The 26,507-nt window shown below is 37.5% G+C and overlaps 2 protein-coding genes and 1 pseudogene across 4 annotated transcripts; all 3 read right to left on the minus strand.

The window, feature by feature from the left end:
- Positions 1-4,194: 4,194 nt before the first annotated feature.
- On the minus strand, positions 4,195-6,163 carry LOC147869153 (glucan endo-1,3-beta-glucosidase 6 pseudogene; annotated as a pseudogene).
- Positions 6,164-8,096: 1,933 nt separating this feature from the next.
- LOC147869154 (serine/threonine-protein kinase STY13-like) lies at positions 8,097-14,101 on the minus strand. The gene is made up of 2 exons (XM_087326882.1): positions 12,305-14,101; positions 8,097-8,568 (listed from the first exon to the last, which is right to left on the minus strand). The coding sequence occupies exons 1-2, from the start codon at positions 13,150-13,152 to the stop codon at positions 8,226-8,228; spliced, it is 1,191 nt and encodes a 396-aa protein (XP_087183008.1). The 5' UTR covers positions 13,153-14,101; the 3' UTR covers positions 8,097-8,225.
- Positions 14,102-21,453: 7,352 nt separating this feature from the next.
- Positions 21,454-25,752, minus strand: LOC147869155 (Peptidase C78, ubiquitin fold modifier-specific peptidase 1/ 2). Of its 3 annotated transcripts, none has more exons than XM_087326894.1 (6): positions 25,631-25,751; positions 25,067-25,148; positions 22,651-23,705; positions 22,268-22,379; positions 21,950-22,045; positions 21,454-21,704 (listed from the first exon to the last, which is right to left on the minus strand). In XM_087326894.1, exons 1-6 carry the CDS (start codon positions 25,705-25,707, stop codon positions 21,621-21,623), a joined length of 1,506 nt encoding a protein of 501 aa, XP_087183020.1. In that variant the 5' UTR covers positions 25,708-25,751; the 3' UTR covers positions 21,454-21,620. The 3 variants fall into 3 exon arrangements, with proteins under 3 accessions (XP_087183020.1, XP_087183029.1, XP_087183038.1); XM_087326903.1 differs by having other exon boundaries at positions 25,665-25,703; XM_087326912.1 differs by lacking the exons at positions 21,454-21,704; positions 21,950-22,045 and having other exon boundaries at positions 22,642-23,705; positions 25,631-25,752.
- Between the last annotated feature and the right edge of the window lie 755 nt (positions 25,753-26,507).

A 26,507-nucleotide genomic window follows, 5' to 3' on the forward strand; every position in this document is an offset into this window, starting at 1 on the left:
AAGTTGTGGGCTTTCATACTAAAGTGAAAGAACCAAGTATTTTCATTCTTCAAGGAGTTCTAGGCTAGAGTTGAAAGTGAGTCGGGTCGGAAGTTGAAGGTTTTCTGAACCGACAATGGTGGCAAATATAGAGAGCATTTTGAAGAATATTGTAAGGCCCAAGGTATTCGAATCGCATACATAGTGCCGAAGACCCCTGAGTTGATTGGGCTTGCAGAGAGGATGAATCAGATAATTATAGAGAGCGTAAAGAACATGTTGTCGCATGCAAAGCTGCCGAAATCGTATTGGGTTGAGGTGATGTGAATGGTTGTTTATCTGATTAACAGATCTTCCTCTGTACCATTGAAAGGTGATGTCCCAAAGAGGGTGTGGACTGGAAGGATGTCTCTTACCGACACCTGAGGGTGTTTGGATGTTTGGTGTATATGCATGTGTCTAAGGATCAGAGCCCGAAGCTCGACAGTGAGTCGAGACTCGAAACCATGCATATTCCTGGGGTACTCAGAGGATGAGTTCGGCTACAAGTTGTGGGACTTAGTCGACAAGAAGGTAGTGAGAAGTCAGGACATAGTCTTCTTGGAAGACAAGACGATCGAGGACTAGAAACAACAAAAGTGGGAATTGACTTACCAGTTGACTCCCACTACCACCGAATTAAGAACAGTCGAACCGACACAGTCGACTATTCGGAGATAGCCAATCGGCATAGTCGAATCCAAGTCGGTCGACTCAGAGCAACCGACCAATACATATGAGTCGGAGTCTACAGAACCATTGAAGTCGATTGAGGAATACGAGTCGGAGTCGGCTAACCCTAAGCAACTAATCGACATATATGAACCCAAGGCGAGAGAAGATTCGGCAGAGACATCCGAACCATAGCCAACAACGGGTGGAAGGAGATACCCACTCAGAGAAAGGAGAGCACCGACTACATATGGCAGTCAATACATCCTCTTGACTAATGAAGGTGAGCCTGAATGCAAGACAAGATGGACTCCTTGCACGAAAAGTATACTTACGACTTGGTGGAGCTACCAAAAGGTAAGAGAGCACTCCGGAATAAATGTGTCTACAAAGTGAAAACTGAAGAAGTCAACAGTGCACCCCGATATAAACCCCGCATTATGGTGAAGGGATTTCAAGAGAAAATCGGTGTCGACTTTGACGAGATATTCACACTAGTCGTAAAGATGAGATCAATTAGAACTGTTCTGAGCATAGCTACTAGTATGAATCTAGAGATCGAACAGTTGGATGCCAAAACAACATTCTTGCATGAGGAGCTAGACGAGGAGATCTACATGCAGTAGCACGAAGGCTTTGAGGACAAAGGAAAAGATAACCTAGTGTGTCGGCTGAAGAAAAGTTTGTATGGTTTGAAACAAGCTCCACACCAATGGTACAAGCAGTTCAAATCCTTCATGCTAGAACACGAGTTCCACAAAACACGGGCAGATCACTGTGTGTTTGTCAAAAGGTATGATGAAGGTGACTTCTTGATTCTCTTATTATATGTGGATGACATGTTGATAGATGGACAAGAAACGAAGAGGATCGTGAGCTTGAAGAAAGCATTGGGCAAGTCGCTTTCCATGAAAGATCTTGGATTGGCCAAATAGATTTTGGGGATGTAGATAGTTCGGGACAGAACTAAGAAAGTGTTATGGGTGTCACAAGAGAAGTATGTGACAAAGGTCCTAGAAAGATTTAACATGTCAGAAGCAAAGTCGGTCGATTCTCATTGCCGACAAACGGCAAGATGAATGTTAAGTAATGCCCGAGGAGGGAGAAGCAAAAGGGTTGAGATGAGGAAGTTATTGTATGCCTCGGCCATCGGCAATTTGATGTATGTTATGGTTTTGTACGAGACCAGACATAGCATTTGTTGTGGGGGCATTAAGTTGCTACATGAGTAATCCAGTCACAGAACATTGAGCAAGAGTGAAGTGGATACCGGGCTACTTAAAAGGCACCTTGGGGGTGTGCCTCAGGTATGGTGTCGGAAAACCTATGCTCGAAGGTTTTACTGACTCTGACATGTCCAAGAATGTAGACTCAAGCTGATCCACATTAGGTTATGTGATGACCTATGTAGGGGGAGCAATGGCATGGCGATCAAGACTGCAGAAGTCTGTGGCCTTGTCGACCACAGTGGCAGAGTATATGGCCGTGGTAGAGGCCGGCAATGAGTTGATTTGGATGAAGAATTTCCTTAGTGAACTAGGAATGAAGCAAGAGAGATTCCTACTTCACTATGATCATCAGAATGCCATACATCTAGCCAAGAACGTTGCATACCACTCCTGAACCAATCATATACAGAGGAGGTATCACTTGTTGCGGAAGAAAGTGCACAAGGGGGAGTTTACCCTTGGGAAGATCCATACTCACGACAATGGATCCGGCATGCTCACGAAGAACCTACCGATGGATAGACTCAGAGTGTGTTGACAGAAGACATGACTAACTGACTCCACCCACATGAGTGGAGGGGGAGTTTGTTAGGAATATGTCCCTCCTATGGGAGAAGCCGACTGTTTGACTTGGGAAGAGCCGACAATCGAAGACACAGAGTAGTTGACTGGTCGGGCTAAGAACCGAAAGTCGAAGACACTGAGAGTCGACTGAGAGAGAGTCAACCAGGAGAGTTGACAGCAAGTGATCCAAGTTGAAGGCACGACCGACAAGGAGTAATTCAAAATAGAACAAATCAAACTATCTCATTATCACAATCTAATTATATTAATTCTATTCTCCAAAGATTTGATATGCTCCATAATAAGCCCATTAGTACTCCTCTTACCTCTCCTTGTAAACTCTCAAATGATGATTCTCCAAAAACAGAACGAGAAATTTCCGAAATGAAGGATGTACCTTAGAAACAAATCTTTGAGTGTATAAGATATCTAGTAAGTTGTACACGTCCAAATATTTGTTTCGCCGCTAGTTTTCTTTCTTGTTTCATGGCTAATCTAGGACCAAAGCATTGGATCGCGGTCAAGCAATTACTATGATATTTGAAGCATACTCAACATTATGCGTTGACTTGCTCGTTTCATGGCTAATCTAGGACCAAAGCATTGGATCGCGGTCAAGCGATTACTACGATATCTAAAGCATATTCAACATTATGCAATTGACTTACTCGCTTCATGGCTAATCCAGGACCAAAGCATTGGATCGCGGTCAAGCGATTTCTACAATATTTGAAGCAAACTCAACATTATGTGTTGACTTAGTCGGCCACACAATCTAAGTCGACCACGCTTGTGCAAGGATGGACACACCCCTCCAGTCAACTAATTGGTTGGTCTGACTCCGATTGGGGGGGAGAAGTGGACCGTCGCAAATCAACAGTTGGCTATGTCTACACAGTAGGTGGTGGTGGGATTTCTTGGAAGTTGAAAAAACAAACTACCATGGCATTGTCGTCCACCGCAACTGAATATGTTGTCGTGGCTTTGGCGGCTAAAGAAGGCATATGGATTAAATCAATGATCGTGGAATTTAACCTATTTATTATTCCAATTGTGACTTTGTTTTGCGATAATCAATATTGTATCAAGCTAGCCAACAATCCTAAGATGAGTGACAATATACATCACGTGGACTTAAAACATCACTTTCTTCGTGATCTCATTGAAACAAAGAAGATAGAGCTAAAGTTTGCTCCCACTCATCAAATGTGGGCTGATTTTTAACGGAACCTCTTCAATGTTCTAAACACATTATTTGTTGCAAGCAAGTTCGATTAATTGATGTAATTGAACACAAAGATGAAAATGTACACTTCAAAAAACTTTTGCTTAGGGGTGAGTGTGGAAAATAATAATCGAAAATAAATAAATAAATGTTATTTGGAGTTAGTTACTAGTTTCTTCGGAAGACGGTATTATTATTTAGTGTAATTCTTAGGGTCTTATAAAGCCACCAGGGACCACCATCGTTGTAATTCTTAGGTCTCTCTCTCTCCTTTTCTTCTTTTCCTACAAGGTGCCATAGCTTGGAGATCTCGCCTCCAAAAATGTATTTTCGTGTTTACTGTAAAAAATTCCTGCTACAGGATAAAAACAAGATATCATGTCAAAGATTGTATGCAACAGAAACACTTTCATATCATTGTTTGTCTCATCTAGAGGTAGAAAGACATTTGAATTTAGTTATAAATATATTAAGAGGACAATGTAATGGCAAAGGATGTCAATACATGAATTGGAAAGTGGGTTTCAATGGACCGACAAAAATACAACAATGTACTAGATAATGGCAAGAAGAATCTGACATAAATGAGTGAGAGTTTAAAAGTGTGGTTTCCGTGGAAGTGTAGAAGTGGAAGGATGTATGATGCTGAAAAGGCAAAGAGACTTAAAGCATCTTTGTGATGTTGATCTCAAAAGTAAGTTTGAAGGGAGGGAGTTTGAATAAAAAGGCGCACAAACATAACACTAAAACAAGGTAGCAACAATTATAAAGAATGCCAAGGAAAATTTCAAAAAAGCTGTGAGTTTGCATGGAGAGCTAGAAGAAGAGGAAGAGGAGGAAGAGGAGGAAGAGTTAGAGGTATCTGCTAGTTGAACAATGAAGGTACAAGCATCCTTAGAAGGGTTGGTGGTAACGATTCGACCCAAGCCATTGAAAGAGCAAGCACCAATCTTTTGGTTTTGGCGCTGGAAGTATTCGTTAAATGCATACGATGCATTCCCGTTGGCGTCTAGCACTTGATTGCACGAGCAACCATAGCCAAGCGATGTACAATCCGAATTCGAACAAGCATACATCACACTTTTGCCTAAAGCCGACAAGTCTTGTGCATGGGTGTCCAGGACACACCATTGTTGCTTCAAATACTTGACACCGGTGGCCCCGACGAGAGGTTTCGGTTTCCCATCGGGTCCACGCCAAGAAAGGCTATACTTAGGCGTACCATCGTAGCTGAGAAGACCCCAATGTCTCTCGAAGTTGCCGGGGGCGACGCTCTTGAGGTCTTCATCGATGAGGGTGAAGAGATAGACGTGGAAGGCTTGGTTGGGACGTCTGGGGGTGCCGGCATTGCTGTACAAATGGTCGAGGAGGCCTTGGTTGAACTTCTGGGCATAGCCGACGTTTGCGTTGACGTCGCCGTCGGTGGGCCACCCGATCTCACCCACGATGATGCTCATGTTGCCGTAGCCTTCCCGGGAGAGGGCCACGACGAGCGAGTCATAGGTCGCGTCAAACACGTTGCGGTACGTGTACGGCCCATCGGCCACCACCGTATTCGCATTCGCATTCGCATCGGCATCGGCATCGGCAGAGGAGAAGAAGGCATAGTCAACGGGGAAGTTCTTGTCTGCATAGATGCTCAAGTATGGGTAGATGTTGATGGTGAAGGGGCAATCGTTTAGAGCCAGGAACTCGACGATCTGCAGTATGTGGGAGGCTATGTCCGGCCGGAATGTAGACTGGGATGGGCGAGGAGAAGAAGAGGAGAGGATATTGTGGGCGTTGAGGGGGACGGTGGCCTTCACCTGGGAGCCCAGGCCTGCAGCGTCCAGGGCCATCTGCACGTTCTTCAGCGCAGGATAGGTGTAGTAGGTATTATAGTTGTTGTTGTTGTTGTTGTTGTTGTTGTTGTTGTTGTTGTTGTACGTTCCGTTGTTGTAGGTGTTGTCGGCGGTGGCGGCATGCAGGTACGGCTCCTGGTTCCCCACCGCCACGTACCTCATCATCCCCTTCTTCTTGTTGTTGTTGTTGTTGTTGTTGTTGTTGTATGGCAGCACCACCTTATTGTGCACCCACACATTGGCCGCCTCCGGATCCTCCGCCAGCCCTCTCAGCATGTCATTGCCTATGCCCACCATCACCTCTGCATCCTCCATGCCCCACAATGCCCTCAGGATCTCATCCCCATCGCCATCGCCATCGCCAATGAGCTTCACCCTGCTAATCCCATTGCTCTTCAGCATTCTCGCCACCACTTGAGGGGGCAGAGGATGAGATGACTGCGTCCCCCAATTCACCCCCACATTCTGTGTGGCAGCAGCCATGGCCGCCTCGCCGCCACATACTACTACTACTACTACTACTACTACTACTACTACCACAATGCTCCTCACGGCGAAAAGCAAAAAGCAGCCGCTGCTGTTCATGCCCTGTGGCGGCTGCAGCCTCTTGTGGATCCTCGTTTCTTGTGCCTGTCCTCCTCCTCCTCCTCCCCCTCCCCCTCCTCGCATCATCATCATCATGAATGTCCTTCAGAAATGAATGAATGTAGAAATGGTTGCAGCATTCATTGATGGAGGAGGAGCGATTGTAGTCGAGACGACAGAAGAAGAAGAAGAAGAAGAAGAAGAAGAGATATGAGAGATTCTTTGCTCTTTCTCTCATTAATCACTTGAATGAATATTCGAGTCTTCCTGTGTACTGCACTGCATGCAAACCCCCCAAAGTGGAGTGGGTTTGAAGGAGAAGGAATCAGAAAGATCCGTGCCTATGCTAGTCTAGGGTAGTGGGAGAGAGAGAGAGAGCGCGAGAGAGACGACAGGAATAATTCCAACCTTCTCCTCTCGTCGCATGGGTATTTACCGTATACATATGTATAGAATATATATATGTGTGTGTGTGTGTGTATCAGTATGTATCACTGGTATGTATATGTATACAGTATATATATATACGTATACGGTATATGTATGTATGTATTGTTAATTTTTGGCATGATTTAAGTAAGGTTGGGCATTCATGCCCCGGATGGTTAGCAATCGAGGTCATGCGATCGATCTTAGTTTGAACACGAGTGTCCCACCCAATGATGGCTTCTTTCAGTTCAGATTCCAAAACACACACACACCATTATTCATTATCCTTTCACTTGAGAATGAATACATATGGGTAACATCGGCAACATTGCCCACACACATTTTCTTCTTCTCTGTCTCAGCTTGTCAAGAAATACAGGATTACACCACTTGGCTTTCAACATGAAAGTTTTCTTTCTAGTAATGGACCACCTTTTTTTGGTACATGTTGATGTTGATCGTGTATCGATACATACTGTGAAAAACCCATATTGTTATACTTCGTCAAATAAACGAATCACCATCAATGTGCTTAATTATAATTTATTGCCATACTTGCCTTACCCACATTCTCACCTAATCTCCTCCACTTGTTGAAACCATATCATCATCAATACACTTGTTGAGAGTTGCCAAGTTGATTCCTTGTAAAATTGAGTCATCATACATCACTTTTTGCTTGCAAGAATGAACATTCGTCGTAGTTTTAAAATTTTCATAAGAAAGATGCTCTTAGAAATACTAATACATAGCTTTTCTGTAATAGACTCACAATAATTGATATTCAAATGGCCTAGGATTTGACTTCACTCCAAATAAATTTGGTGGCCCTCCCTGGAAAGAATGTGACAACAGAAGACTAGTAAATTGCACAATTTGCCCGTACCCAAAATTGACCCTAATTGTATTGCACTCCATCCTAATGCCAACCTTTCATTGGCTCTTACCATTTTGGAGACTTGTATAAGGTATGAAATTTCCATCTGTGAAGTTTTCGAGTGAAGTTTTTTTGGCCACATATCCCCAAATCATCACAACATTGAGCAAATTTTTGAGTTTAAACACCATCCACCTTAGACCACTAACTTGTGCACCTGGAATTAGTTGTTGAACACAACATATGAAGTCTCATAGGTCAAAGATAGTTTATATCATAAGGTTCATTGTGCTACATGCCCTTGTAATATTAAAGAAAGGTCAAGAGTTCAAATCTCGTTCTACTGAAGAAACCAAACATACCATTCTAAAAATGGAGTGCAAAAAGCTAAAAAGTCTCTCGAGTTGTTCAAAATCAACTCTGATGGACATACGATGCCAAGCCATCATCCAATTGTTTCATCACATTTATGAGTTTGTTCATTACCTCAAAGTGCACGGAAAACTTAAGACATCATATCCAACATATTATCATGACGATAAAATAAAATGCTTACACCAAGTTGTCTTCAAAGTCTAAATCATCATCAATATTGAAAGAAACAGAAGTGAAGGAAAAGCATCACTAAGGTGCGTATGGATTTTCCAAAAAGAAGATCATCGAAGAGATAATAATAATCAATCACCTGTGTCCAAACTGAAAACACATTATACAATGCACACCAATTAGTAAACGCCATCATTTTTGGTTTATGTGTATCTTGTTTTTTTTAAATATCAGAGGCTCTATTCCAAAGTCATGGGGCTAGTGAGACAACAACCTCGGAATCTCGCTGTTCCCACAGTTCTTGTAATGATGTCTTGAGCTTCTAACAGCATCAACACAACATCAGAGAATGGAGGTCTTATTTCTGGATTTGAATCCCAACACCGAGTCATAATTTCAACAAGAATGGCAGGACAATTTGGAGGAATCTCAGGTCTCACACCTTTACTCACAACTGCAAATGCAGCTTGTATTGCAGTCATGTTCTGAAATGGAAATTTCCCAGTAACAAGCTCCCAAAGCACTATACCAAAACTATACACATCGACTTTATGAGTATAAGGACGGTGTTGTATCATCTCCCTGGGACAAGGTAAATCAACAAGCAAATTAGCTATTAACATTCTTAGTACAAACAACTACCCTTCAGTTGTACATACATCATAATATAGCCATAGCAAACAGCTAATGTCTTATTTAGTACAGATAATGGAACTATAACAAACCACTAACATTCAGTATACGGACATATAATTGAACCATAACAGCTAACGTTGAGTAAATATATAATAGAACCATAGTATGAACCATATGTGCCATACGTACCATACGTTTCAATCATTCGCGTAAGAAAAACACCCCCAAAGAATGATAAATACCATACTTTTGGATTAACTATTTATTATGAGGTAAATAAGCCTAAAAAATGGGAAAAAAACAAAAAAAACAAAAAAAACAAAAAAAAAAACACAAGAATGTTTGAATAACATTCGCATTCGTTTTCCAACGTAGGAAAACGAATGTTATGCCAAACGAACACGAATTTTACGTATAGTTAACGTTTAGTACATTTATAATTAATTTCAGTATACGGACATATAATAGAACCATAACAACTAACGTTTAGTAAATATATAATAGAACCATAGCACACAGTTAACGTTTAGTACATTTATAATTAATTCCTTAGGTACTGTATCGTCTCCTTGGGACAAGCACAACAAAGTAACTTTTAGTACATATATAAAATAATCATATAACAACTAACAAACTCTTATCACGTGTACAATGAGTTTCTACAGTTTTGTATCCTCTCCTTAAAACAAGCCCAACAAAAAAAACTCTCAGCAAAATATTATACACATACAAGCACGCATGCATATATATAACTACAACAAATCCCTAAAGTTCAGTACATAATGAAATAGCATGTATATCATGGGTTGTTGTGTAATGTCACTGGGAACAAGCGTGACAAACAACTAGCTTTTAGTACATGAATAAAGCAATTATAAGGTGTAATATCTTCTCTTTGAAATAAGCACCACACATATAAATAGAACAATAAGTCGATTTCAGTATTCTATACACTTAAAGAGAACCACATTTTTGTACAGATGTGAAAGGACATGTCCCTAATCATCATCACTTAAAACATCTAAATGGCTAGCAACACTTCATGCTTCTTTAAGTAAAGTAAAATACCTAAGAATTATAGTTAAAGAAATTTTATTCTAGTATGAAACTCCAAGTCATCCATTTCTAAAACTTTCCTATCTCGTCACATACATTCCCAACCCATTTCAAACGCTCTGGATTCAAAATACAACATTGACGGAGAGATGATTTGATGATAAAACATGGCCAACATGTATCAATAAATGACTTTGCAATATGACTTGTTTGAAGAGATGAGTACCAAGAAGTCCCTCATGACATAGAAATGTAGCACTGCTAAAGGAGGCAGATTTTTATTGAACGAGTTTTGGCAAGCTTTTATAAAAGAAATAAACAATTGTTTAAAAGAGAGTCTTTCGTTGAAGAGTTTATAGTTTTTGACTGACCATGAAGGCAGTCATATTAACAATGCTTTCGCCCAAGGAAATTTGAAGATGAAAGAGAAAATTTTGAAAATGAGGAAGAGGAAGAGGCAGTATTTTTAAATTTTATGGATCTGATGGAGGATCCTAAAGTTCATGCACCTGATGCACAAGGTTTCCAAGAGAACATGGTAATTATTGGTTACATTGGTGGAGTATAGCACAATCATTACACCATGCAAATTTCCATTTCCTTGGTTTCTAGACTCCTGTGTTCAATCTTAGCCTACAATACATTATGATTAATTATCCCAAATCTAAAACAAATCATACCTATCCAAAATCAAGGGGTAAGTGCACTAAAGACTAAGCTAGACTGTTTATCTCGATGTTGGAGAGTTACTACATTTCATAGTGTGAATGTCCACACCTTTGTGGGATAATCAAGATGCAGGTGTAAATGGTTTGGAATGGAATTTGTTTCCTTGGTTTTTAAGGGCTATGTGGCTAAGTTCATCACTGATGATGGAAGCAATGGCATCTGAATGTAAAATTTGAACATAGTGCTCAATGAATTCACGGTCTTAAAGTCTTAAGAACCATCTATCCAGTTTTCTGTCAAAGCATAACAAGAGTGTGTAAGGTTTCTAAAAACATCAATGGGAATGCATACAACTAACAGCTAGAGTGAAAACCTCATTTTGCCCTGAATTCCAGCACCATCTTCCACTAATTAAAAGAAATACAGAAAATCGGCATCATGTTCAGGGAAAATCAGTGTCACTTTCCATAAGCAGCAAGCATTCTAAAATATAGTAGTATAGTAATATTTTCTGGGGTGGAGTTTCCAATTTTTATGCATTTTTCTAGGAATTTATCACCATTACACTGAATATTCAGATTAGCAACATCATCATCATCTTCATCATAACGGTAACAACATGTGGATTCTCGGAAATGGAACCTTACCATCATTTCTAAAGGTGTGGAACCATAAGCTTGTTTGAAAATCAAGCACACGGAAAATCCTCGTTTTTAACGTTTGGCCTTCATATTATATAATATGAAAACCCTAGTTTTTCTTCCCAAAATCAAAAATTTCTTGGATTTTTACTTTTTCCACAGGATTTCTTTTGCAGTTGTTCTTCCTTCTCATTGTTTTACTTGAGGCTCATTCATGCTGCAATGTTCACTACAATTCTCTTCCTTACTCTTTCTCCTCTCTAATTCTTTTTCTGCATTCTAAGGAATCTTAATTATTATTTAATCTGTAGAATCTTGATCTTTGGAATGCTTCTATGCTTACATTTAACCAGTGGGTTGTTTTCACCATACTTTAATGCATAATGCTATCTTAAGCCATATACACCATACACGTAATACATCATCTAAAGTTCAAAACATTTATATTTCATTGCCTTACAGATTGGACATAACAAAAAGGTATAGGGATCTAGAGAAAGCTTCTTTTATTCTATGCTTCCGTGCAATGCAGGAATTTTCTTGTGGTGTCATAACCTAGAAAATCAGAAAGAAGTTTATCATATTACAGTAATTGGTCCATTAGTTTTTAGCTGCACCACATTTTGGAAACCTGTTTCCAGATACTCCCTTGGATATAAATACTTGAACACTCACCAAGTGTCACTTTTATGTGATGGCAGAATAAGTTACCCAAACCTTGTTGTAAGAAAGTCTATGAAGACACTTATTGCAGCTAAAAACACACTTCAAGATAGTTCTTCCAATAAATTATATTTTAATTTTTCATTGTTAGACATCATACATGCTATTATTTTGGCATGCATTTACAGAAACAAAAAACGATTGACATAACTTGGCGCAACAAGGTTCATAGTGCACGTCATAGTATAAAAAATTACTGTAGACATGGGAAACCCTCAAGAATATACATCCAGAGCACAATTAGTTAATAAAAATGAGGGAAAAACCCTTGAATACCTCTGAGTTCTTCGTATTTACTCCTCCAATGTGCATAGGATTTTGTTATTTCCCAAATGCCCTTGGTCAAGCGATTGTATATGCTATTTGAGTAATTATATGACCAACTCATCCCATTCTCTCTCTTTTGCGGGGTTTTTGGATGGATCCTTGTACGGCTAAACGTACCGACTGGGGTTGAGCCCCGGGATTTCACAGCGGACTTGCCAAAGGACATTGCGGGAGAAAAAGAAGAACTCAGGGGTATTTTTAGAGTGTGTTTCTTCCCTTGATTAAAACAAAGAGGTTAAAAGAAAAAAAGAAAAAGCACTACTTACGGGGCCATCCAACGATATGTTCCTGTCTCTGGGGTCATTCCATCGGCCTGCACCTCGATCCGTGCAAAGCCGAAATCAGCAATCTTGATGCAATTGTCGAAGACCAATAAGTTATCGGATTTGAGGTCGCGATGAATGACATCAAATCTATGCAGATACTCCATCCCTCTTGCAAGCCCCAATGCATAGCTAACTGCAAGCCGGAGGGGTATTGCCCGTCGCCTTGAGAGGCACATTCTCAATGACCCATGTTTCGCATACTCCATCACAATACACCACACAGTTGGCTTCTGACATGCCCCAAAAAACCTCACCACATTCTCATGCCTTAGATGCGCGAGCATTCCCACCTCTTGCGCAAACTGATGCTCCATCATCATTGCTGCCTCCATATTAGTACCATGCCTTTCCAGTATCTTCACAGCAACATCTTCACCATTGTAAGTACCCCTATACAACCTCCCAAATGCTCCTTGAGCAAATAATGGACCAATACTCAACCTTTTTAGATCTATCGTCCATTCCATGTATCCTTCTAGACCTTCAGTGGGATACCTATCATCTAATAATGCTTGGGCAAGGGCATCTTCTCCTTGAGAATGAGGTACACTGCTTCTAGGTGTAACACTATGACCCACAAATGTTCCTGTTTCAGTATTTAAGACAGGATGACTTAACATTGTGCTTCGAGAATTGTTGTTTGATCCCACACTACTATACATAGATTCTCCTGCATTACTTGATTTCTGGCTATCCAATGACATCTCTGAGGTTTCTCCTGTGAGCCTACAGTAGTTTTGTACAGTTAAAATCTGGAACTCTGTATCATCTCTTGCCATTGCTTGCATAGTATATCATACACTGTTACTCAAAAAAGTCTGAGATCTTTTCTCACTAACCAGTGTGATTGATCTTTTCTCCCAAATCCCTGTGATATTCACTTTGTGCAATCTGCTTTGATAATTACTGTGGCATTTCTTGTTAAACACCGTGATACTTTTCTCTAATCACTGAGATCATTGTCAATGAAATTTCTGCGGTATTCTTTACTAATTGCAGTGATTTTATCTGCCTGATTACAGGTGACCTTTTCTCTCTAAATCACGACTAATAATTGCACTGATATCTAACACTAATCACTGTGATCTTTTTCAGCTAATCACTGTGATTTGCTTTTGCTAATCATAGTGCTTTTCTTGCTAATATTTTCCTCTAGTCACTGTGACATTTTCCCATTAATAGTTCAGGCCTTTTCTAGCTAGACCAAGTGATATTATCTTTTTAATCACTGAGTTAACCCTAGCTACACTGCCCTGCAAAATATTGAGGAAACCCTACACTGCAGTAATCTCTCTCTCTCTCTCTCTCTCTCTCTCTCTCTCTCTCTCTCTCTCTCTCTCTCTCTCTTTCTCAATGCTCACAAAGTAATGAAATTGCAAAACTTGAAACAGATGTATGTTTCCTTCAAGATCTAACGCTTTTTTGTCAACTTCTGAGATCTAGCCGTGCTGAATTCCTCTCATATATGGCTTCCTCTTTCTGTCTATTTTGACAAATACAGATAAAAGGAAATTTTCTTTTCTTCCCGTATTAGCTGAGAACGAGATTTTCCTCTCGAATTATTAGAGAAAGATGAAGGGATTTTACCGTCTCCCTCACATAAGTAGAGACAAAGGTGAAGGAACTTTGCGTTCCTTTCTGGAATTAGCAGAGAAAGACGAAGGGATTTCCTCCTTTTTCTATCGAGTCACGGCTCCTCGGAGAAACTCTTCCAGAAGAAAACAAAGAAACCCATAGCCACGTCTGATTCCTCTCGGCTCTCGCTGTGCACGTAAGAGATACGTAGAGGCGTAGCCTCTGAGAATCTCAATCTCTGTATGTGTGTGCAGGTTCTGCTTCAAGAAACCCTAGAAGAACACACTTGAAAGCTTGACGAAGAACAGAGAATTATATGAGCTTGATTGTAGTAACAACAGCAGATAGCAGCGATGGCGGAAGAAGAAGAGTAGGAACAAGAAAAGGACGAAGCAGACAACAATATACATATGTATACATATTTATTTGTCTACTCACTCTTATGTTTCTTTTCTTTTAATTGTTTGTCTACTCACTATACAACATAAAATACATTGTATACATACATACATACATACATACATATGTATTGTATCAGTATAGTGAGTAGACAAACAAAGAAAAGAAAAGAAACATAGAGTGGGTAGGCAAACAAAGGCATGGCAAGATATGGGATCGAGTGTGCGCAACCACATGCATTGTTTAGCACCGCGTTCGCCCTACCCTAACTCGACCATGACCACATTCACGTGTTGTTCTCTTGTTTTACCATTGTCGATAACCAGTGATGTGGCGGTAGTGATGGTCTTGTCCAGCAACAATTGATCAGGCAGGCGAAGCACCCTGTTCTTGTGGCCCTGATTGTTGTCATCCACACATTTCCCGTGCAATAATGTTATTGCCGAGAACATTGGCATCATATGTCGCTTGTTATCACGTAGGCAATGAAGTCATCGCCTCCTCGTCAACATCATTCCCATCCCAAGTCATTGACATTGTAAAGGTAAAGTCTGTGGGTTGTTATTATCCAAAAGTTCTAATTGCACATTTGTGATGATCTATCCACATCCTCTCAACATCAACTTGAACATTGTACTAATTGAGTCAATTGTTATCTTGGCCACATTTCTTTGTATTTCGAGCTTTGCCATTGAGAATATCATTGTCGGTGCTCATTATTCCTACCAATGTTGACTTCCACAATGTTGTCGGATTTTCTAAACCATTCTCATATGTAATGTTGTTCAATCATGATGGTATAGGACAAACTCTTCTTCCTCTTGGACCAAATAAATCCATGAGACCCTATATTCGGATTTTTGAACCACATGGACACACATTTCCATCACCATCACCCTTTGTAGACTACAAGTTTGAAGTAGTCATTCTCTAGCGGATGTAGGGAGACCGAAAACGTGTTTTAGTGTTACTTGGTGGGCATAAAACACAAATATTTTTTGATTATAAGTTTATATGTGATGTCTTTCAAACAAAAATTTTCTAAGCAAGGAGCTTGAGACATCAGAGAAAATGACCAAATCTAAAATCAAAGAACAATATTATCGATGAGTTGGTCATGTCTTTTACAAGGGACCTATGCTAAGTTCAAACATGAAAATAAATGTGGTTGAAAGTTGAAACTATTAGGGACTAGAAATTGGTTTATCAAACCCTAGCTAAAATAATAATTCTCCTTTCTACTTATATATATATATATATAATCTATCTTGTGTGTGTTTGTGCATGTGCATGTTTGTGTTTGTGTTTTCTATTATTATTCATCATAGCTAAGGAATCTATACATCTTGTGTTCAAGTATAGCTTAACATGTTTTTTGTGTACCTAATTGAAAACATATTGTCTTATTGAACAAGGTGCAAAATTTGCTTTTCCTTCATATAGCATAAAACATTGAAAACATTGAAAACTTTGTTCCACTTGAATTGAAAGAGTCAAGTTGCATGATCTTATCTCAAGAAGGTTTTGTATGAAGTATCCCTTCTCTTTTGATATACAAATATATTTGAGTGACATTCTCGATTCAAGGTTACTTTTGTCGCAGTGTAAGTTAAAGCTAATTGTTTGTTCACTCATGCCAATTTGGAAAGACAACCTAATGATGGAATGGAAGCCAAGCTGTAGAAGTTCACCTTAAAAATATCAAATAAAAGAAGCCACTTGATTTATATTTCTCAGCCATCTCTCCCTTTTCATATAACATTAACCCATGATGTTGGTAATAGAGAAAATGGGTTTGCAGGAAGCGCTCAATGTTTGCACTTTAAAAAACAACTACTTCAAATATCATTATGTTCATTCCTTGTTCTTGTTTGGAACCACCCAAAGTGGGGTTGAGAAAAAATTGTGTGACTCCCTCATTGTGCAATAATTTAGTCTTCCATGTATCTCTCATTACTTGGCAAAAATAAACTAGAGCTTGTTTACAATTGATTTTTGGGGTGAGTCCACTTTGAAATTTGATTGTTATCTACGAACGTTGATAAAAAGTTACGAGCCAAGTGAACAACAAAGATTGATCGCAAAAGGATCTTCATTTTCACAAGCCATCAAAATGTTTGGAGTTTATTTCAAAAGGGCTTTTGTGGTTGTGAAACCCAAGCACATTTGAAGATAATGTAGGACATTTCAATGGAATTCCAACAATGATAAGTCAAGTAAATAAAGAAGCTACGAATAAGCAAGGCTCCCAATCCATGTTCTCTAAGGGGTCCATGTGAATCCTAGAGCATGGTGATTCACTTGAATGTTTTTGTTGAATCTTGAGCATTGTGATATGTAAATAGAGCCATATGTGTAGCTAAAACTAATTGATCGCCCTTAAACAAGCATGGTGGTTTCAATTCAAAATCCATGCTTAATTATATCATTATGAAGCAAATTGTCATTGTTTGGGAAGAATTCCAACAATGATAAGTCAAGTAAATAAAGAAGCTACGAATAAGCAAGGCTCCCAATCCATGTTCTCTAAGGGGTCCATGTGAATCCTAGAGCTCCAACAAGTAAAGGATGGTGATTCACTTGAATGTTTTTGTTGAATCTTGAGCATTGTGATATGTAAATAGAGCCATATGTGTAGCTAAAACTAATTGATCGCCCTTAAACAAGCATGGTGGTTTCAATTCAAAATCCATGCTTAATTATATCATTATGAAGCAAATTGTCATTGTTTGGGAAGAACCACACATAAAAAATGCTTAGAAGATGTGCACCTCTATTCCAAACCACTAGCCTTTAAACCAACAACCTATGTTTCAATATTTTACCACTAAGTCGTTTTCTTGTATTTACACTAATATATACACTTGCTATATCCTTAAGGAATTCCTTTGCTTAACCCCTTGAGAATGTACATACAATCTAAAGGTGGTTGTACATGTGGCATCTAGCTATACGCCTTTCACTAGGTTAATCCTTAAGTTTGCATATGATGATTGAATGGATATAATTCCATGCCTTTGCCATTGTGTTGTTATAATGCCTACCAATTTAATGGTCCAATGAAGTATTTGAATTGCAACATCTTCAATAATCTAAGACATTGATCACATAGAGAGAAGTTTGTTGTAAAACACATTTCAAGGAAATGGAGTTGTAAGAATGTTTTTGTGGTCAACATAATTCAGCATATCAATGTTAACCCAACTTGAATATATAGAAGTATGTGATGCATGTTTGATGATGCTAAAACACAATCAAACAAAATGATTGACTAACTTAACAAAGACGTTTGCTCCATTGAATGCACACCCTTGTGTTTAAGTATCTAGGAAACCAATAACTTCGAATATAGGTAGCAATTTTTTTGGAAAAAAAAACTTTGAATATATTGATATGCTGCTCCAACATTGAAGATGTTATGTGATCATAGGGTTCTATATAGTACATGTGCAATAGTTGTTGAATTAATTTTGGCTGCAATTCTACTCCTCTATTATACAAGAATATTAGGTTATATTATCTTCCATGCAATGAGGATTTTTGGCTTTGACATATTCAAGTCTCTCATTTATTGCTTCATAACACTAATGTTGATGGATATCTATCTCATTTGGTATGTTATCGCTATGAGTTTGGCTATAAAATGGTAATAAACACTCTTCATTTGGGAAGCGTTTTACAATGATAGCAAGAGAAAATGCCATATCGATCTTATTTGTGGATGCATGATATGCAATGTTTGGATTCAAACCTTGCGCTCTATTGCTAACTCAAAAGCCATTGTCTCACATTTTTTCTTTATAAGTAGCATGTGACATTTGTCTAAATTTTGATCCAAAAGTTCATTGAGTCATTGTAATTTGTGATCGTCAACATAACATAATCTAAAGACAAGCAGGCTTGTTAAAGTCTATAAATTAATGCATGTACACAATACATTAGGCCTTTTATATTTAATTAACTTTTAAGATAGGCCACCCGGTTTTTAGCCTTATCTTCTTTAAAACTTTTACTTGACCAATGATTTTGATTTTTTAAAGTGAAGATTATAATCATTGAAGTCTACGCATGTCACATTCAATGTGGCTTTCTAAATGAATATCCTAATGTGTGGTACATTGTAATTGATTAGACATATATTTTACATATGGACTATGTTCATGACGGGGCCCAATGTAAGGATGATAATATTTGATCATGATATTTAAGCTACTTGATTCTTGAGGAAATCTATACACACACAACTCTTTGCGACATTTCAACAATTTATAAATAAGTTTGAACACAATACCAAAATTTGTGAGTTTATTTATTTGCTAGCAAATTCTTTTGATGGGTTATTACTTTTTAGTGCACTCACATATTATTTAGCCATTTGTTTATTGGCATATTTGTGATACACATTCAAACAAATTCAAATATATAAATGCATAATCATTCATTCTGGTTTCTTGTCTGTAAAAGTATACAAAATTATGTCTACACTCAAACTAATAAACTTAAAGGGAAAAAACATTTTATGGAGGAAAGTACGTTGTTCTTGTGTTCGTCCACTTTTACAATAGAGTTGACCTTTCTATCAAAGGTTGTTCACGTATTTCCAAAGTGGGTTGATGATCCTCAAATGCTCAAAGATACTTTTTGAAACATATTAGTCACACATTCATACTAGATCTCATGGTTGATGGTTTTCATTGTCTTATTATGGGAAATCATGACTTTGTCATGCCCTTGTCACACCATGGTTCCCTCACGATCTCCAAAACTATTAATAAACAAGGCAACATTAGTCATTCAATTTACTTATGCTATATGAATGTTGATCTCGTTTTGTAAAATATAATAGAAATTTGTTGCAACTATAAGGAAAGTCACATAATTCATTGCAAGGAATGCATTGACACTAAACTTATGCAAAAAAATGGAACTCATATGTAATTTAGCAATTGACCCATCCCAATGTGCACAAACTATATTAGGACCACTCTCGTTGGCTAATATCTAAATAGTATGATTAGTCTCATGCATATTTGAAGTGGACATATGGTTATACCTATACATAGATGTAGAAGGACAACTCAGCAAAATAAGAGGTGTATGTGGAGTCTAGACTATCCTACCATTTGTTGTGAATTATTGGTTGAAATTGTGTGCTATATCTCCCTAAGCATATTGGACAATATTCTATTCTACGTAGATAAAAACGATATTTCAAAACATTAGCCTAGTTAATATCAAAGTTATAGTTGCTAACTATAGTCCTTGATGTTAGAAAACAATGCATTATATTATAGCAAATATCAACCAAACAAAAGAGTTATAAAGAAAATTATTGAAAGATTTCATGGTGGAATTTAGAAATATGTTTCTCTCTCTTATCAGTTATGCTTACAATGTTGCGTATCTTCATAAATCCCTATACAACTATCTTCATCAACCCCTATCTCTTATCTTGTTTACTTCGTTTTGTTTCATAAATTCTTCAAACAAAACTGTCAAATATCGAGAAAGCCTAATAACGTGAATAAAGGGACAACAAAAATCTTGCTTTCCCTTGTTATTACAATTATAAATTTCAAACAAATATCAAATATGCTTATATGTGTGCATGGGTTTGAAAGTTGTAGCTTTGAATCAAAATAATTAAGTTTAAACACATAATTAAGAAATGATCAACATTCTAATCGTCTGGATGAATTTAACTCCTATACTAAGCAAACTAAATTTCTTTTAAAGATTCATTGGCAACCAAATCTTGTAATTAGGTAGACTCATTTCTTATTTATTGTAAATTAGCCTAACTTTGAAGAGGCATACATAGATAAATTCGAAAATGAGCATTCATACTACATTATGTTATTGTACATAGAAGCATATTATGGTAACTTTGAATTATAAAACTTGTTATTATTAGCATATAACATTGATGTGTACATTTATCTACACGCTTTCTCTTATATATGTTAAAAGAAGGGGCTATAAAAGTCAAGGGGCATTCACATTTGAATGCATTTCACTTCATGTACATATACGTATATACGGATGACCTTGTGAATAAACAAAGAGAAAATAAAACATCTCAATCTTGAAGGAGTCATCTTATTAACTTTTGCAACAACTTTTAAGTGAACACATTTTTCCCATCCACTCACAATAATCGTTTCATGATTAGATTGCTGATAGTTGTGCGGTATACATACTTTGACAAATGTTCTTTATTAGACAAAAATAATTGAAGGAATTCATTATACTCGTAATAACTTTAAAAATTCTAAAGTTGTACTATGCCAATATTGCTGAATTGACTACTTGGGAAACATGAACTTATTGAGACCACATTACATGATATAACCAATCCCCAAAATCTCACCTATAGACACAATAGCCTTATGCATTGACCATATTGATTGAAGACTAGCACATGGTTACATGATAAAACCAATTCCCAAAATCTCACATATAGATACAATGGCTTACTCCCATTATTTGGACACATTGATTAAACGAGAACCTTATATACATTGACCACATTGATTGAAGACTTGATACATGGTTACATGATATAAGTTATAACCAATCCCCAAAATCTCACCTTTAGACACGACGGCCTACTCCTATTACTTGGCCACATTATTTAAAAGAGAACCTTATATGCAATGACCATGTTATTCCAACAATTTAATTTCCACTTCAATTTGACATTCCAACCAAGTAGTTAACTAAAGTGTCATACCAGCTCACATGCGATGATGATCGCACCACAAAATAGTCACCTCATATAGGTTACCTTTTGTAAGGTAAACTTACATGCAATGACTATGTTATGCATAACAATAAAATTTCTTCAAGACTTGGTTAAAATTTTGTTTCTATTTGACATTCCAACCTAGTAGATAACTAAAGTGTCAAACTAGCTGACTTGGGATGATGATAACACAACATGGTAGGTTAAATATCATTTTTAAGTTTGGGATTATTACACACGCTAATGGTCAGCTATCAAATGAGGGTTGGCAAACTCACTTTCCATCATCCAATGGCTGAAAACAATAACTTCCATTTCAGAAGGCAAGAATTTGGACAAATTGAGAAATTTGAATACAAAAAGCTTAAAGTAGAGGCGTATTTCTGTGAACAATGAATTTGTCATAATTCCTGTTCTTTACAAAAATATATTACTCTGGCATTGTTCTCTATTAGGTCGGGCTTAGAAACACATTCCTCGTATTCCAAGGAAGGGTGGGACAAAAGTGTTAGGAATGTTTTTGAGTAAAACCTTATGTTAAGAGACAACTAACTCGCTTTTCAATGACTTCAATTGTTGTAACTCTTCTCCTTCTGCAATTCCGGGTTCAATATAACAAACCTGCTAATGTGGTATAAATGCATTAGGTTGTTAGAAATAGGGAGTGACAGTAAATAACAACAAGTGTATTTAGTGTGATTTCAAAAAAAATGCATCTGATCCTGTGAAGAAATAACATATATAGATGATTTTTTCACTAGTAAAGTAATAAACAGAAGTGAAGAGTTATTGCCTACTTGTCTTGGTCAAGGGTTCAAGTTCTGCAAATTATGCGAATTTTTTTTCATAAACAGTGAAACCATAACCTGATATGATTGTTTCTTCAACGTATGTACGCCACGCTTGATCAACTTTTGCCACAATCTCTTCGATCTTAATGCATGTGCAAGCTCTTTGGTTTTCTAAAATTATAATTGGAAGCAATGTCACAATATATAATCCTAATAGACCAGCCTATTAGAATCCCATTTGTCATAATAAACCTAAGACAAAATTTTCAGCCCAAATCACGAAATATTTTACATTTTCTCTCTAGGCTTATTAGATGAGCATTTAATTCCATTATATAATACTTGTCTTCTTTCATCAATATTATTTATATTAAGGCCAAATCATAAACTTACAGTTGATGGATCCAAAATGAGAAGGAAGACATCTTCTTTTAATTCACTTTTCTTCTGTCGTTGGATTCCTACTATAGTTCGTGAATGGCCCTGATGTTGGAAGTACAATGGTCTGTAGTATTTACAAAAAAAAGCATTACCTATTCAATACTATGTATATAGATAAGCCTAGTTATTTATCAACTAATCTTATTAATAAGCCTAGTTATTTAACAACTAAATCATACAGATAAACCTAGTTATTATTTAGTTATGTTGATAAGCCTATTTGTGTATTACCTATACATAGAAACAATCCTAGTTAAGGAATTATGTGTGTGCACAAGCCTAATTATTTATTTTAGCTAGTTATGTAGCAAAGCCTAGTTATTTACCAAACTTACGTGCACCGACTGGTAGCAACATGTCCTTGAAACTGATGCATTTGGGCTTTGGAAGACCCACCGTCAATTCCATCAATGAAGTAACGCCATACCCACTTTACAAGAGATTCATGATTGGCATCTTCATCCTTCGCCAATTCCTTCTCATTGGAAGAACCATATATTTTTTCATAATCAGCTAGATCCCCATTATTATTTCTATCAGCCATACACAAAGCACACAAATCATAGTTGCTCCTTTTCTTGCTTTTGTATCGGATACCTCTTATTGGACAAACATTGCAAACATCACATTGAACATTATGATGGATTTGATGATCAAAATCCAATTTGTTATCTGCATAACTCCTATGATAGATTTGATTATCACAATCCAGCTTGTCGTTTAAATTATTCCTTTCTATCGTATTATTTCCTGGAGTATTATTATTATTATGTAACCATCTATCGATTAAAGTTTGCCCAGCTCTATTAGATTTGCCACTAAAATCGATTATTCGAGCTCGTAACCCAAAAGACCGAAATAAAGTCGCACACTCTGTTGTCCCAATCCATTCCTTTGAACCATAGATTTTATGGTGATAAAATTCAGCACCTGGCTCATCAAAACCAAGAGACCAAGAATACTCAAGCCATTGTTGAAGAGAAGGTATGTCAGGAACAAATCCAACACCTCCGAATAAAGCATTTCTTCCCCATTTGTACATAAGCAAATGAGAGCTCAACATCTGAATATTCCTCCAACCACATCCCCAACCTATATCTTCAGATGCACAACTCTCAAAATGTTCAACATGAGCTGCAATTACTGTAGATGAAGATTTTTTGTTCTCAGAATACAAGCTATCTTTCAATAAATTCATTACTCCCTCATCAATGGACTGAAATTTGCATATTTTCTGACTTAATGTTAGTTGTTGGAAGGTCAAGCTATTGACCATAATTGAGTTGTTTGGTAATGTGAATCGATTTTCGCCTGTCCGTGGCTTCTTTGAAACATAATCCTCTTTGACATTTTTCGCATATTCTAAATTTGCATGCTGCTGTGTTTGTATCTAGCAGGCAGAAACACGAATAAAAAATTACTAGCATATTAATCTACAAGAGAAACTGAGCACTCATATTGTAGCACTTCTAAAGAAAGATTTTCTATTCTAAAAGAAGAAGGTGAATGCAGGATAGGAATTTATCTTCTTACCACTTAAAGCTAGATCTTAGATTAAACATATGAGTACAACTAGAATCTCGACGTAAGGGAAGAAAATAAGATCCGTTCAATTTCAGATATGTTATCAAGTAGATTATAAAATGGTATTGACTTTATATATCTGTGACATATATGTATGTATAAAAATCAGTAAATTGCACGCACTTAAAACGTAGCACAGTTTAAAGCTCACATGTAACAGAACCTTTGAAGTGGTGGCATATCAAGGTAAAAGCTTGACCTTCATAACCTACAAATGGAGAGTTCAAACCTGATGGATGTATCATGTGTCATGGTATGGACATCTTTGTTCAAGGTGATGTCTTCCATGTAAGTTTCTTTAGTATGGTCTCTGATGCTATTAGGCGTGAAAAAAAATAACAACATGCCTCCCATGTGCAGGCAAGGCCAAAGCGGAATATTGAATGTCTTCCATGTAACTTTCTTTAGCCTCATAGTATGTATGGTCCCTGAAGCTATTAGATGTGAACAGGCACCAACAGGTTTCGTATGTGGGGCCAAGGGAAACGAGGAGTATTGAATATGGTAGATGGTTAATCATTTTGTGTAACAATGCATCATCGTACACAACTAAACCATCTAGCAGAACGTAGTCCAGGGTTAGGTTTTCGTTTCTCTTCTTGAGTTGTATCTTTTCAATCCTTTCCCCATATTATCTTAGAGACAACGATAATTTTGTGTGCATTTGGTTGTGAGTTATCTCCATGGTGGAATATATTCATGCCCATTTGTGCTTTACATCACTTCATGACAAATCACAAATGATCCAACATATCGAAAGAATAATGACTCTTGTTCTTTGATTAGGTCTTGCCACATCAAACACAATGTTCAAAGTGATAGTTCTTTTTGTTAGTTTTTTCGTTTGTATTAGGGCTATACTCTAGTGTCAACACAAGTTTTTACTAACCCATGGTTCCATTCTACTTTATGCACTACTTTACTAGATGCCATCATGGAACATATGGGTTGAATGCATGACATTTTGGTCATCGCCTGAGGAAAGATGATATCCATGAAAATAAGGATCACATATATTTATCGCCTACAAAATGAATATGATGCTCAACTAATAAACTATGCTGTTGTAATCCTTAACACAGCCAATGAGGAATGAGAAAAATCATACATAAATGAGCAGTTTCTAAGTTGAGCTCATAAACAACATATAAAAAGAGGAATCATTACCTGTGGTGACGAAGATGCTATTTCCAACGCAAGAGCATGGTCTCTGGCATTGTCAGCTTCATCCAAGTGACAGTTCACATGCCTTCAAAAGCCTTACTAGATTGTTAGGAGATTTAGGACATAGCTTAAATGGAGATACGGATAGTTAACAAAACGGTTTTATGAAACATTCTTTCCTTCTTCTTTTATGAAATAAATTAAAAATGAAACCAGTTTTTGATCATTCATTAATGCAAGCGATAGCTCGACTTTGAGAGTCCTAGCACAACCATCTCTCTTAGTCCTTCATAATTGCCTTCCTAGATATTCGAAGTTCTTGAATCAATGGTAGAAAAAGGATTAGCCTTTGATCTTTCATTTTCTTTTCTGCCTTTTGATCTCCAAAACTTTCTATCTCTTCTCTCCCTAATGTTTGTCCATGAAATTCTTCTAAGTTGTTAAATCAATGGATCAAGAAGTATCGATAAACCTCTTTTTTCAGTGCCTTTTTCTTGTTGTGCATAAGGAACTCTTAAAACACGGACGCACACACACAGACACAGACATAGAGCGAGAGAAGCTTACTTTTGAAGCTCCATGAGAGGAACAGGGAGCCCACAAAGAGGGCATGTTGGGTTCTTGTCCATCTCGTCTGCATCCATCAATGATTGACGAAGCAATGCATGTTATATCAATACATATGTTAATCACAAATGTATGTATGTATATCATAGAACGTCTCGGGGATCAAGTCTTACACGACGGCGCATATGCGAACCGTCTCGTAGAAAATGTCTCCCATTAACAAGGCATATAAAGAAGAATGCATTCATGTCAATATCAGAGAGTGCTTTCATGGGCTCGTTTCTATTTGCAACCAAATCATAATTAGGCTTGGTGAGGAAATTGCGGACATAGACGGTGTAGGACACGTTTTGAATGGCGCGTGTGATTTGCACCATAGTATGAACCATACGTACCATACGTGCATTCGCATTCGCGAAAGAAAAACACCCTCAAAGAATGATAAATACCATACTTTTGGATTAACTATTTATTATGAGGTAGATAAGCCTAAAAATGAAAAAGAAAACAATAAAAAACATTAAAAAATGGGGAAAAAAACAAAAACAAAAAACACAAGAATGTTTGGATAACATTCGCATTCGTTTTCCAACGTATGAAAACGAATGTTATACTAGACGAACACGAATTTTATGTACTATGATTTGCACCGTTCGATCTCTATCTACAAAAAGCGCGCGTTGAAAACCTAACTCGGGTCTGACAAGCCTCTATTACATCTAACCTGGGTCTGACAAGCCTCTGTCACATCTAACCCGGGTCTAACAAGCCTCTGTCACACCTAACCTAGGTCTAACCTAACCCGGGTGCATGCACCTAACCCAGGTACCCGATTAAAATTTCTAAAGAGATCATAGTTAAAAAAAGATGCTAAGAT

The sequence above is a fragment of the Azolla caroliniana genome, unplaced genomic scaffold, assembly GCF_043228905.1.
Source record: "Azolla caroliniana isolate FFs.n. ecotype wild unplaced genomic scaffold, voAzoCaro1.0.p SCAF_1, whole genome shotgun sequence".
Taxonomy (NCBI): Eukaryota; Viridiplantae; Streptophyta; class Polypodiopsida; order Salviniales; family Salviniaceae; genus Azolla; species Azolla caroliniana.